This window comes from Ptychodera flava, chromosome 2, assembly GCF_041260155.1.
Source record: "Ptychodera flava strain L36383 chromosome 2, AS_Pfla_20210202, whole genome shotgun sequence".
Lineage (NCBI taxonomy): Eukaryota > Metazoa > Hemichordata > Enteropneusta > Ptychoderidae > Ptychodera > Ptychodera flava.
Window position 1 is genome coordinate 22,861,104 of NC_091929.1, and position 15,141 is coordinate 22,876,244.

Consider the following 15,141-nt stretch of genomic DNA (forward strand, 5'->3'; position numbering starts at 1 on the left):
TTTTTTAGGGTCTACGGTTTTATGGAAACTTTTTAATATGATTCCAAAACAGTTAAAATTTATTACAAAATTTATTTCAAGGACAAAATGTCATGTCACATGTTTTTAACTGACTTGACCTGACCCCTTGACCTGACCTGGCCACAGATAAACTTGACAGTGTACATGTACATGTACATGTAAAAGGGCATCTACCTGTACAAGCCATTTATGCATCAACCTTTTACCTTGGACTTAGCCTTCACATAGGAACCCCAACTGTGATCCATTCAGGCCCCAAAACCAAAAACACCGCAAAAAAATCCAAAATACAAACAAACCAGTACAAAACAACAGCAAATTCAAGATTACCAGGCCTTGAGCCATTCTAATGATCCACAACATCAGAGATGTGTTTGCATTTGGACTTAAGCTCACTTAGGATTTAGCTCAAGTGGGGTTTACCAGAACAACAACAAAACCAAGCACTTGAAAAGGGGTGACAATCACTGCTTGTGTGTGACTAGGGGTGGATAATGTACCTGCTGGCCAAGAAATTTCTCAGTTTCTGATCATGTTTGCTGTCGCTATGGGTGGGGGGGGGGGGGGGTAGTAGAGCTCCAGCCAGCTTTATCACTCAACAGGTGTAAGGGATTTTCATCAATTTATTGTTTAATTTCATTGTTGATACGAAAAGATCAGAAAATAGCAATGGCAGCTGGCACTGATATACAGGTTGGAAGATTAAAACCTTTTAATACTCTAAAAATCATGAATAAAAGTAACTCAATCAGTATGAATCGTAAGTATTTGACTGGCAAAAGTTAAAAACACAAACACACTATATCACCATGTTGCCATATTTTGTAGTTTGACATGACACTGGAAAACAACTAAACCAACAGAATGTAATTTCATCAGGTAAATTCGACATGATTTATGGAGTGACAAAATGAACAACAGTGTTTGCACAACAGTGTGTTCTTCTCTGTTGAAGTGAAACACCCAAAGTACGGTATTCTCATTACAAGTTGATGCACAAGTTGATGTTAAATTACTTGCGACAGTGCATTACTCATGTGAAATTAATCATGCGCGTGGTAATGTGCATATATTTAAAGTATTTCAAATGATCATGTTATGTCAAAGGAGCCATTCTAATGTTTTACTTCCGATCAGGCCAAATAAAAATTTTTTTATGTTTCCGGTAACATGCCGCTGAAAATTAAGGAAGGTAGGTTTGAGGAAAATTTTTCACATTTTTTCTGTTGGCTGAGATCATTAAAACACTGTAAAATTGACAGAATTTACTCGAAATTTTTCAAAAATGCAATAGAAATGTCTAGGGTCTGATTGTATTTTTAGGGTTGGTCAGGTTGCCAGAAACATGGACATTTTTTGATCTGGCAGCATCATATGAAATTACTGAATTGAAAATATTACATACACATTAGAGGAAAAGCAAAGGGTTATATTAATGTACATGTATTGGTTGTTTCTTCTGTAATATATGTTACTTAGAAATGATAATTACAGTATATCTTGGAACAAATTCATTTGAATTAAACCGTTGGAAATATTCTTCATCTGTCTTGTAACCAGATTCTACAGGACAAACGTGCAGAATACTGGTAGAGTAATGGAAATTGTTCATCTCGTCTGTACAGTAGCTATAAAATATGTTTATGAGAGAGAGAGGGGTCATTGCTGTCCGGCGGGTATCCAAGATTCAACAAAGCTATCCAGATATCAAACAGTTCACCTTAATTTATGACAAGTCTCAGAGAGGTTGTAACTTTAATGTCAAAAATAATCAATAATAGCGCAGGTGCAGTAAAGATTAATGTGTAAATGAATTTGAATTGGTTTCAGTTTAAATTAATTGAATCTGACACCGAATCTGTGAAGTTGAAAATACCGTATGCAAGGTACTGGTGTAGACAGACCCATGTCATCGACTTAGTGAATTTTGCCTTCAGGAGCTGTTTGCTGGCAAATGAAAGGTCACACCGTAGATCATAGACGACTCTGTGCTGGATGAGGGTCACCAGGTCGTACATAGATGTTGTGTAAGGTCAAAACTGAGCCACAGAAACAATCAAGATATTGTTTCGCTCTTTGAGGACAATAAAAAACAATAAACACTTAGAAACAAGACAAACAAAACTCCATTGATCAGTTCAGTGCAATAAACGGATGATTTACAACAGAAAATAGTTTAGATGTTTTGTGAAACTGTTGATCGACATGGATATCTTCAATAACATACATACACACGTTTCAAATCCTTCCCTCACCCCATCTATTAAACTAAAATGACGTATACTTTTTCAAATATATATATATATATATATATATATATATATATATATATATATATATATATATATATATATATATATATTATATGTATGTGTGTGTGTGTGTGTGTGTGTGTGTGTATACAGTCAAAACTGACCAATGAAAACAGTCCAAGATAATGCTTCTCTCTTATAATTTTTAACAATAAACAACAACAACAATGCTTGGAAACAGGACAAACAAAACTCTGTTGATCAATTCATCGCCATAAATCAATGATTTACTGCAGAAAATAGTTTAGATGTTTTGTGAAACTGTTGATTGACCTGGATATCCCAATCTGAACACATGTACACGTTTCAAAATCCTTCTCTCACACAATATATTAAACTTGACTCAAATGACACATTTTTTAAGTTTTCATATATATATATATATATATATATATATATATATATATATATATATATATATATATATATATATATATGTGTGTGTGTGTGTGTGTGTGTGTGTGTGTGTGTGTGTGTGTGTGTGTGTGTGTGTGTGTACACATAAACTTCAAAAATTGGAAAATTAGAAATTGTTACAGTCTAAGGTGTTTTTCATAAAGATTCATGTGTTTTATATATAGTTACATCTTTTATCCTTATTTAGTGTGTGGAATGTCTGTAATTAATATGTTCAGGAAATCAAATTTCCAGTATATTCAGGTATTTATTGTCACCAGAGCATTCTCAGTTTCTATGACAACTGAGTAATTGATTCCTTTATCTGCACAAAGGTGAACTATCAAATAAATGGCAAACTCCATCCGTGGGCAAACTCTCTCAAAGGGTGTGGACATAGAGAGTTTTGCATGTATACGCCATTCCTTGTACACATTCTTGGAGCATGTCAAGACATTGATTCGCAAACAAACAAGCCTCGGTCTTGTTTACTTTGACTGCTCTGCTGGTACTTGTCAAAGGTACAAATGGCTTGCAGTCCTTTACTCAAACAGAAACCAGCAGCCAACTGTCAATATTCTCCCCACCTACATCACGATCGGTAAATTCACGTCTGCTCAATATTTCGTTGTTCACAATCAAAATTTCTGCCCAAATTTCTCAGCTTTCTTGTTTCGTACAATCCAAAATATGCACATTCCGGTGTAATACAGGTAAGGCTAGCATGAAATGGAAAATTACACGATTTTGGACTCACAGTTGAGAAATGCAAATATTACAGATTCACCGCCTGAGCAGTGTAGATGTGTAAACAATTACATGAAGTACAAATATCCATAGAATTCTTCAAATTTTCTGGTCGGTAATCATTATTTACCAATGTTTGCAAGAATTTAACTTTACAAGCTTTGAAGAGTGTTCCAAACTGTCTTGTTTAACGACTGGAACTAGTGAGATAAAATTACAATTGCTCCACAAAACGGTTGACTGATCACGGAAAAGGAAAGATCGAGTCAGCGGCCGATCCCTTCGCTTGGTAGTAACCACCTCACCAGACAATATTTACAGGTCTTCCTCGATACAAAAGACACGGTACAAAAGACTCGTACATGAAAAGTTATTTTTTTCCTTTTGTGTGTATCTCACTCAATTACCTGTCCCCTGTACTGATCACTCTTTGTTACTCGGCTTGAATGGACAAAACGAAAAAGTCAACACAGACCAAAGAAATTTCAATTCTATTTCTGTCCCGTGTGTGAATTTTCACATCAAGCGATCCGCAACCCTTCCGTGTGCCTGAGGGTATGTCGTCGTTGAGAGAAAACACTGTCTACATGCCTCATGCATGTGATAACACTTCATTGCTTTGTTGGGGAGCTGTATTTAAGGGGCTGTGCTAATGTTGTTACCAAGTGTAAACGTTTGATGGTTATCTTGTTTTGTTTGTCTTTGTCTTGCTTTAGTTTACTTTGTTACCATTGCCAGAAAGAAGAACTGGCAATATAACTCATTCTTACTAACAGAAGCTGTAAATGCTACCTTCAAATTTTTTGTTGTCAATATGAAATCAGTTCTGATTTTTCTTGTAGCTTTTAGTCTTTTTGCTGAGTCATTGTTTATTATTTGTCAATAACAGTATGGTATTAATATACTATATCGATTCATTAATTAGTTTACCGTAATACACTTCTGAAAAATTACCTTATTACTAGATACATACATACGTTACTAGAGACAAACAGTTACTATGGTGTTGTATACTTGAAATTCTGAGTTTATGATAACATTCAGTAGATGAGAAACATATTTTATTCTACCTTCTGAGGTTTTGCATCCAACGTACAGCACATGTAACATTCTATAAATGTTTGCTTGTTTTGGGAATAGCTATGGGCAAGTTTACACCAGGAAAAATGGTGGGTTGGTTAGACAAGACTATGAGACTTAATAAGATTAGCCTACGATCTGTCCTCGGTCAGAGGGTACACGTACGCTACCCCCCTCCTCCCCCCCACAGTAGCGTACATCGTAACCGAGAAGAGATCCTAGACTAGGGGAAGTTGCATTCGCCACAGACGATATATTAGTTGCGATTCCGTGGTTAGTATCCCACCAGTCCCTGCAGTCCACAAGTTGAAATTTGAGGGACTATGCAGCCCTTGTATCAAACTCAAAATGTAGTTTTGACTCTTAAACAGAAGAGAGATGCTAGACTACATGTTTTGTGCATTCAGCAGGCCATAGAGTGAATCCTGAAGGTACAAGCCATTTTGAAGTGAACATTATGTAATCTTGCTGCTCAGCGCCAAGTTGGCCATTCACTGTGTGAATACATATTACATGAAGTACTGTTGCTTGGTAGGGTTTGTTTTGGGTAACCACCCAGTCCCCTTGCATACAGTGTACACTCTGCAGGTATCCAGTACCGTACACCAATGAAAACTTATCATTACAACAGTGCACTACGTTAATTTAAAATCTACCTGGTATCTACTTGTCATAGTTGAACAAATCTCTACTGAAGTCTGTCATCAAGCAATATATGTTATGTAGCTGTGTTTACAGGTCTGCTGTTTTATCTGGTGTCATGTACAGATTGTATAATACTTAATATGATTCACACAAGGAATATACAAACTAACATCTTGTTTTGTCTTGTTTATTTGTTTATGTTGCTTTTCCTGTTGTTTTGAAGGTTTGTTTTTTTCCAAATGTGTCAGTGGTTTGTATTACACTTTCTTCTACCAAGACTGACTGACAATTGTAGAACCAGACTGTCTATTGGCATGGCCTCAGTCTGTACCTTCACACACACTACACTTTACCAGTATTATAGGTCTGTGCACATGTGCATGTATGTACCCGGCAAGCATGGATCATTTAATATATATTATGATGTTATAGTTTCCTATCTACATGTTTTTTTTGTTCTCTTTGAAAGACTGAGAAATTCAGGTTTACAGTTTGAGGGTGTATTTTGTGAATAATTTTTGTGTCAGAGTCAGGTGACGGCGGCACCGGGAGAAACCTGCTTAAATGCTATGCCATCCTGCTGCAGCTTCTCTGTAAATTGGTGCCTCACTACCATAGACACACAATGGGAATGGAATGAAACCTGTCGATATATCCATTTGGTTCACCATAATAATTGTCTGATTTCATTATTTTATATAACAAGAATGGGCATCTGCACATGACAGTGTGTTGAAACAGGTGTAATAACCACAATTTCTCTGTACATACATGTATATTATCAAAAATAATTATTTTTCTTGTAACCCACCTGTGTTCTCTCACATGTGGTCAAAAAGCTGACAGTCATGTCATGATCAGGTTCAATTTGCATTTATAGATAGTAGCTGTATTTTTTCATTTCAAACTTGAACTATTTTTAAGTTTTAGGAATTCTTTATAATACCACGGGCAAAAACAACCATTTTCCTGTTATACATATCCCATACTTCCTACAATGTACAGTACAGTGTACCAACAATCTGCATTTCAGCATAATTGAGCATTCAAAATTTCTCAGGGACTTTGAAATCTACATGTACTTGATATTATCAGTAACATTACTGTACTAACAGCAAACTATTTGTCCTGAGCAAAAGGTTCACATATACACATATCAGTGTACAATCCTGTCTAATAACTAAATCCACACAAATTCCCCTTTTGGGAGAGTTTACATGCACTTCTTTGAGTTTGTCCCTTATCCTAATTACAAGTATTGTCCTCGGAATCAATGGCATACCAGTTGCATTGACTTCAAGTCATAATCCCAAAATCAATATCTCTGTGTGGTGGCCACAAATGCTGGCCTAGTGTGTTTTGTCCTCAGAAAGGTGGCCGCTGATCACGGCCCACCTTTCCATTTTGCGAGCCTTTGTGTAATGTAATTATGTTGACAGTAATTTGTACGCTACAACTACCGGTACTGTTTGAATTCTGAAGATGCAGTTGTGAACAAAAGTAAAAATGTCACGTTCACAAATCTGTCAACTCAAAATTACAAAATTACTAAGTGGACGTTCCATTCGGCCTTTTTGAGCAAAATTGCTGATTTTGAAGCGGCAGATGTACCATATTGAATGGATTAGCCAAATCTTTGCATTGCAAGGAAATTCATCGATATCTTACCTGGTTCCCCGATACCCAGGCATTCAAATATTTATTCCAGCGTGGCAGATCCAGCATTTCAGCGTTGACTGTGTGGCTCGTGTCTCCCCATCCATTCTTCAGCGTCGGCAGGGAGTAGTTTGTGTGAGTTGTACGAATGCGCTCCCTGGGTATAAATTCACTGTACACGTGTGATTGCACTGTATCCGAGTCGCGGAAGTACGACCCATAGCTGCGAGTTTGCGGTTCTCTGTCTGAGTTCAGGTTCGGTTTGGTGGAACTTGTGCGTGCACTCAACCGATACTGATAGTAAAGATAAAGTGAGAAAGAAACATAAAACTTAGTTCATAGAAATACATGTAGTCAATAAATTGTTTCAAGACATTCCCAAAGTACATGTATTTCTATTACCTGTGCACTGAAACTTGAAAGCACACCTTGTGATCGTATATGTGCGATATGTTGCTATACAGTAAAACATGGAGAGAGATGCTGATATGAAAACATGTAAATACAGCCAAACCCCCTCCCCCTAAGCGTGGAAGTTACGTTTGCCCTGCATGAGTTTTAATTATCCTCGGCCCCTTACGATAACCTAATTCAGATATGTTCAATGAATGATGACATCCCAGCCATCGGCATTTCCTTAACAATATATTTGGTCCTATCATTTTTGAAATCATAAATTCTCAAGGGCTACTTTGTGTGGCTTTTTTTTCCCTCAGGGTGCTGGTGGATGAGTAACGCTCAGTACATACACTTGCACAAATTGAGGTTTCATGTGTACCCAGAATAAAGCGTCCATTCACTGCAAAAGGTTTGTCAAAACACTTTGTTTTCAATGTTTGGTCACGGTCCCTCCACAAACTGTGGTTTGGTGACCATCCATTCATGGAAACAGGGAGAATTGGTAATAAGATCACAACAATTTTCTATGGGACAAACATCTTATAATGCTTTATACTAAATGCCTGCAGAATACACCTGGTGTTACGGATTGGGTAAAATCACATCAGGTTTCGAATAAAACGATATGTACTTTTTGGTCATCAGTACATATACTGTGAAGTTCCTTGTCAAACTAATTTGGATGAAGAATGTTTCAACCTTTTGTCAAACCTACACGAATGTACTTCTAAATCGGCCGCAGAGTCCATTTCATGCAAGTGAGGGTCACAGAGTATGAGTCACAACACATACAGTACGTTGCAATGAAGTTGTTCTGATGAACAACGTGCAAAAACGATAAAAAAAGATGAAGTCAGTCAAGTGCCCTTGAATTACGAAATTCCAACACCTATAGAAAATACAAGCAGGTACATTTAAAGAAATAACTGCACGTCGTAAAATTTAAAGGCAAGTTGTTCAATAACAAAAAACTGCACTTTACTGTATTTTGTCCCCCTATCTCTTAAAATGCAACCTTGCCTTGATCTTTCATGTACCCCTTAAGGTGATCGGTGACATCATAGATGGTTACCATGGCAATGTGTCATTAGTTACAGACACTCCAATAAATGCCTATTAGCTAGGGTTGTAGTTATTAGTGAATTGCGGTCATGTTCGATTGCTTTTTCTCCGGTCTCTTTGATTTTTTTTCTTTGAGGACAGACCTTTGTACTGAGTCAAGCTCCAGCAATACTTATGAATAACCCTTTGAGTGCGGTATTTTTTCCCACCAAAATTTTAGTGCAACATTTTACCAATTTTTGTGAATTTTTCTGTACTTTTCTTGATAGTTTTGGAGCAAATGGATGTAACTTTTCATTAAGTACAGTTTTTGACCAAAAGTTTTGGAAACATTGAAAAAAATTATTTCAATCTGACAAAATTGTTGGCGTTATATTCTGCACAGGCAACAAAAATTGACTTAAGCACTCAAAGGGTTAAAGCGTTGCCTTGTCATTGTGTGATTCATGCGAATGGATATTTCAGGATTTTCGGCCGCTAGGATATCACAGCGTTGCTAAGGTACATTGTTGACATACTCTTGGGGGTCGTTACAGACTTTAATTTAATTGTACCACCTGCCAGTTATATTATAAATGTGCTTGTACCATGACGTTGATTGAAAAGGAAAAAACAGTCGCATTCCCTTGTTTGCCCATTTCTACATACAGCACACTTCTGAACAAGAGTTCTATTTTAAAATTATTCTGTATCGAATATTATCGAGTCAACAGACAAAATTTTTAAAATGTTTAAATTCTGTTTCATTTATTTGATAATCTTTTTATACTTCAGTATTGAAAACAGTTCTTAAATTTATGAAATTTCAAAGCTTTTTCAGTAAAAATATTTTAAGGTGTTCTTCGACTTTAGTTTCAACATTGAATTTTCAATCTATTGAAACAATTTGCTTGCTGTTTAATCTCTTTAAAATAAGCCTCTTTAAGTTCATCAATAACTACCGTATACTGCTTGCCAAAATCGGCAATACAATTAAATTATGTTATTACTTCATTCACCGCATTACCGCAAATTGCTAAATTACTAAAAGTAATAAATTCAACATCGGTTTACAAATTTTTATAAACCACTCTTTCAACTTTAACCCATAGAATTAATGTTTTTTACCTTTTATGAAATGATGTCAATCAGAATTTTTTTGGATCAAAAATCAAAGCAATAGAAAATGGAGTCCTTTTGGTCTAAAAGTATCGATCAAATCACAGAAAATTCATACAAATCAGTAAAAATGATGCACTAAAATTTTGGAGGGAAAAATTATGGCACTGATATGATATGGCTAAAGGTCTACCGGTATATTATCAACAACACACATGAATGGACTGGTCACATCTAAATCTACAGGTACAAAACCAAACACCAGAACACTTGGCTAGCAACTGAACGGCAGTTTAGCCAACAATAGTATCAGGATTACACGTCCTTGTTACGTAATGGCCAGTATTCATTGATTGGTTACCGATTGTACAACTCCAGAGGGAGGGACAGAACACCCTCAATTCCATGAATTAAATGACTTGATTAAAGTTTCAGATACATCCATTATTCATTACCCGTAATTTGTGTCATTAGCGTCTTCTGTGGGCACGGTCCCTAATCGGCCTCGCTACAAATCGGCTAAAACGTTGTTCTTCAGTTTCCTGTTGTTTCAGGTGGCTCACAAAGGCTGCGTACATCGCAACATTGATTTGCACGAAGGCAAAATAATTCACATAAAAAATTGAAGGGTAACAGTTTGAATGAGGAAGTACCTGTGTCTCTCCAAACTATCTGGTTGCCAAGCAGCAATTCTTTTACAGAATTACAAAATGTGAGTGTGATACATGTCTCTCCTACACTGGTTTAACCCTTTGAGCGCCAAAATAATTTTCTTTCACCTTCATAAAATGTGCCCCAGTCAAATTTTTTCAGATTTTTGCCAAAATTTTGGTGAAAAATTATAGCCATTGAAATGTGATGTCCATTTGATCCAAAATTATAAAAAAAATTACAGAAAAATTCATAAAAATTGGTAAAATGTTGCGCTGAAATTTTGGTGGGAAAAATTACAGCACTCAAGGGTTAACTGTATCAACGTAAAAATATTAAACCATCAGCCAAGTTTTGATAAGTAAAATTGAAAATGGCATGCTTCTTCAATCAAAGTACAATTAAAAAGTTAGCTTGATGTCTCATTTAAAAACTACAATATTTTGTCTTCGCGCAAACATAGCTGGATTGACAAGCTGTCTTTTACATATATTTTTTTTATTTGCAATAAAATTTTGGGAAGTCGTAATCCTTCTCACACACATATTGTTTGTCATTGAGAGCTAACTTAAATGTTGTTGTCCTTCAGAAAATGGCAATGAATTCCCCTGTTAATGAAATTCCCCAGTTGCCCAGCAGTTATGGCCACGTTGAGGGTCACCTACTTGAGCAATAAAACCATTTGATATTTCACGTTGCTTGTGACGTTGTGTGCACTTTTTCACTCCTGTTAAATATTTTCCCACTGACAGCATTAATTCTAACAGAAAAAAAAAATTTGTTTCCATCCCCTTCTCTGAGTTAATGGTTCCAACCGTATCATTAAAATCAATGGGAATGAACCAAAAGCTGACTATAATAAGGGCCCATAAATAATCACGAACATTTATTCAAATTTTACGATCTTTTCAGCAGTCCTTCAATGTCAAATCACTTGCTCCGTCATGTTTAATAAGTTCATTTCTCACTCTTTAAAATTATAGAGTATCCCTGAGGAACGATCGATCATCAAAGCTGATGCATCAGAAATTTATTTATTCATTTTTTAGTGCTGAACCCCCCCCCCCCCCCAAAAAAAAAAACAACCCCAAAACTCCTTATTGCGAAAGCGGTTTCGGAACTACAACAAATTCCTTATTGCGATTTGCCACATGCAAGACGAATTGAGGTCTGACTCCCTTCCCATGAATGAAGAAATTGTGTTCTCGTGCATTTATGATTGCCAGTTCCTAGCACTGACATGTACGTAATTTGTTAAATCTAAATTGTCTAGCAATCATTCATTCTGAATTTAATAAAAGAACAGCTAATTTAACTTTTCATCTTGCTAATAATTGAACTTTCATCTTGCTAATAATTGAACTTTCATCTTGCTAATAATTGAACTTCAAATGGCCATGTTGAGGGTCAGAGTACATTTTGACTTGTTTTATCATTTTATCTACTTTTGCTCTGAATATTAAACATTTAACATATTTAAAATTCTTTTCAAAATTTAATTTTTCTGTTTATAATTGAGCTCTTCATAATTATCTTTTAATAAAATTAACATTTAATCATTCTTTTCTGGGATATTTGTGGACTAATTTCCAATTATCTAATATAAACTGACATGGCTTAATCGTTTTGGAAACGTTTTATGTAAAACAGAATACTTTACAAGGGTTTTGAGTTCTCATAAATAAGTGATTGTAAGCATAAGTACGATTTTCATTTGGATGTGTATGAAATTATACCCTTGCGAAAAACATTAAAAAATAAATGTTTCTTAATTTAGAAATATACTATACTAAAAGGCTTGAGTAAAGATGCAGCGTTGGCACTTTTAACAGTCATCCGCATTGAATCGGGCAGAGTTAACTACACGTTATATGTATTTGACTGTCACAGTAAAGTCAGGTCCCGCCAACGTTTGATTTATACTGTATGTATTACAGTAGCACTTGGTACGGAGACTGGTGTACCTATCAAAAAAGGCTTGGTGCACTCGCAAATCGTACCCTAGGTCTGTTAAAATGGGCATTCGGCATAAATTCGGTGTGATATGCAGTTACAGTTGGTTTTCTGTTTAATCTTTGGAGTCGAAACGGCGTGAAAATCCACCTGTGGCTTGCTTAGCAACTCGGCTGGTGGCATTGTGTACCACAGTGTACTCTGATCGATTCAAGATGGCAGCCCACGGTCAACGCTCTGGCTGGACACTTCCGCAGTAGCGACTGACGTCTGGGTTGGTAGCGTCGCCCAAGCTTCATATCCACGAATAACTAACTGCCATTCGCGCAGGCTAGGGCTATGGAGGATCAATGTCAAAATTTCGCTGCCGCAAATATGTGATATTCCTTGATTGCAAGGTATATGGTCATCGAATCGATTGTCGGGCTTGTTGAAACTGTGCGGAGACATGGGCACGGCTTTGTGACCGTCTGAAGAACAGGATATAGTTCGCTTCAGGATCGATTGGACACAGAAAATACGCCCCGACTCACTTGAACGGACAGAAGAATTTTAGACTCTAACAGAATAAACAAACAACTTGCCAGTTTTCTATCTAGAGGTCAGTGCGATGGCAATCCCAACACGGAAAACTAGAATAAACATCGCGTCTAACTGTCAAAAACTTCTGTCCTCGGGGAAATGTCTGCATTTACACAGCGGGTCTGGACAGTTCATTCAATGGGTACGTGCCAAAATAAACCCCTTTTGGACAAAAAATGGAGTTGAAGCTCTATGATTTGTGAGTAAAATCTTACCGGTACGGTAGTTTCGGCCCTGGGTACGGGTGGGCTGGTGAGTACGGTGTACTCGCAATTGGACGAGGAACTGGTCACATCTCGGCTGGTTCTTGGCGGGGTGGACACGTACCGAAACCTCCTATCGGGTACATCATCATCATAATTCACGACACACAGAGTCGGAAACTCACTCATTGGGAAGAAAACCGAAATTCTCCGCCAAACACTCAACTCTCACATCGTTAGGTGTTCGCTGTAAGTTGGCGTGACGAAAATTAGTGTAAGCGATTCCAAAGATCGGTAAGTGTACACCGACGTGTTGAAAGGTATACTGGTATGTAGCAATGTTTTTATGTATCGGACTACTCGCTCGGGGTCATGGAGCGTAACATTTTCGTTCGGGTGAGGTGGCAATATTTTTAGCCAATTATGACAAATTTTCTTCTATAATTTTGTTTCAAATATAAAACTCGTATTTATAAATAGTAAAATTCACAAGTGAAAAGACTTAATCGTTATTACGCGCGAAATATATACATAAATTCACCTACCCTACGAATCCTACATCCCCAAAATTAAATGGGATGGTCCGTTTTCATTGACCAACCTGTGCATGCAGCCTGAGCAGCGCTGGTCGTGCCACTGGACGACCGTATCGCAGACAAAGTCTGGCCTGGTCGCTTTCAAATTTTATCACCCCAATAATGCCTAGAGACTCAGATGACCTAGCCAAAGTAACGGTCGATCTGGAAGAATTTAAAACGACAGACACATATTTGCAGTTTTGTTTTCGTGTTAGTTTTGTTGATCCCCGCGCGTTAATGGCCAATCGTGGGGGGCCGGGGGGGGGGGGGGGGAGGGGGAGGTGTGTATTTCTAGCATTTGAGAATGTAGGCCCTAACAGACAATATACAGTAACTTGACAATAGAATGATGTACTTGCCTTGAAAAACTTTAAAAGGGAAAGAAATGCTAACTTTTGATGATTCTTTCACTATTTTGTTTTTAATATCAACCATTAGGCCTATTTCTTGTTCTACTCCTCAAAGCACGTTGAGAAACACAGATACACAACTTATCACCCATCCTGTAACCCACATGTGTAAACTGCGTTGTTATGTGTTGTGTAAGTGTATTCTGGTCCGTACTAAAATTCAAATGTAAACACTAACAGTGCATTTGACACACACAGACGTTATGTTGTGACAACCGAAATAGTTGGTATTCCAACATGCTCTTTGGAGGAGAATAAGAACTCGCAAAATAAAAAAATAATGAAAAATCACCAAAAGTTAGCATTACTGACCCTTTACTTGTAATAGCACTTCTATCTTCATTCTTTGCTTTTTTTCAGCAAATGTTACTGCCTTGGATTAGAAGGATGTAGGCTTACAGCCTACTGCGCAGGATAAAGTGGAACTCATTTGATCGTGAAAATTCACTTTTATTTATAAAACGAAATTCTTTTTTATCGTGATACAGTTAAATGAAGGGATGGATTATTGTTTATTGGATAAGAGAATGGTGAAAAGTTAATTCGGTGAGGACAGTTTGAGCAAAACTTTACCACACTACCTTAAAGGGACATTAGCTGTAATTGTTGACTAATTTTCACTACTCTGTTTCAATGTATCAACTACAGAATTTTACTATAATCCGATCATCATGTCCAATGCTCGGTGTCCTGCTTGCACACAGCCTGTATATGTGAAATGACCATTGTTATTGTTGATAAATGTATTCTAGTCCGGACCTGAATACAAAATTTAAACAATAACAATGCAGATTACGTCATATAGGGTATATTATGAGCTAAATATTAGGAATTTCTCCATGGTTCAGGGATTCAAACCAGAAACTGCATGATACACAGAAACAAACAAAATAAAAAAAAAATTGACCAAAGTTACAGCTAATGAATCTTTAACAAAGCTGCAGTCGATTTCGATCCAGTCTGCTAAAAATACATCTTTTCCCCTTATTCTTTGGTCTATGATGATATGTTTTCGATAAAAAAAATCGCTTCTCTTTATTACTAACAGAATATGGAAGGCAAGGCTTGTCCTTAGTTTTACCATAGCGAAATTTACTGGAATTTAACTCGCTGACGGCGACAGCTATCTGATAGACAACTAAAACTTTCGGCACTAGGTGGCGCTGTTAACGCCGTTGTCCACTTGACTTCGAACGAGCGAGTCGAAAAATCTGGAGTGGGTTTTTGTCCGTGATGTTTTTAACGTTTCCGCTATACTTGCCGTAACAGTTATGAATCTATGTTGTGCCATGGTTATGGAAAGTAGGAGTAAGGAGTAAAATATTCTTCTTCTGCCCTATGTCTCTGT

General features: G+C 36.9%; 1 protein-coding gene across 16 annotated transcripts in view; it reads right to left on the reverse strand.

The window, feature by feature from the left end:
- The window catches only part of LOC139117127 (uncharacterized), a 41,378-nt gene extending 28,223 nt beyond the window's left edge, over positions 1 to 13,155 (reverse strand). For 11 of the 16 annotated variants that reach the window (XM_070680076.1, XM_070680047.1, XM_070680028.1 and 8 more), the window contains exons 1-2: positions 12,818 to 13,147; positions 6,870 to 7,151 (exon numbers count right to left, since the gene is read on the reverse strand). In XM_070680076.1, coding sequence (XP_070536177.1) covers positions 6,870 to 7,151; positions 12,818 to 12,994 — 459 coding nt within the window. In that variant the 5' untranslated portion in view covers positions 12,995 to 13,147. Of the gene's footprint in view, positions 1 to 6,869; positions 7,152 to 12,817 lie in introns of all 16 variants that reach the window. The other 5 variants (XM_070680092.1, XM_070680073.1, XM_070680085.1 and 2 more) reach the window with 2 other exon arrangements.
- Positions 13,156 to 15,141: the final 1,986 nt, after the last annotated feature.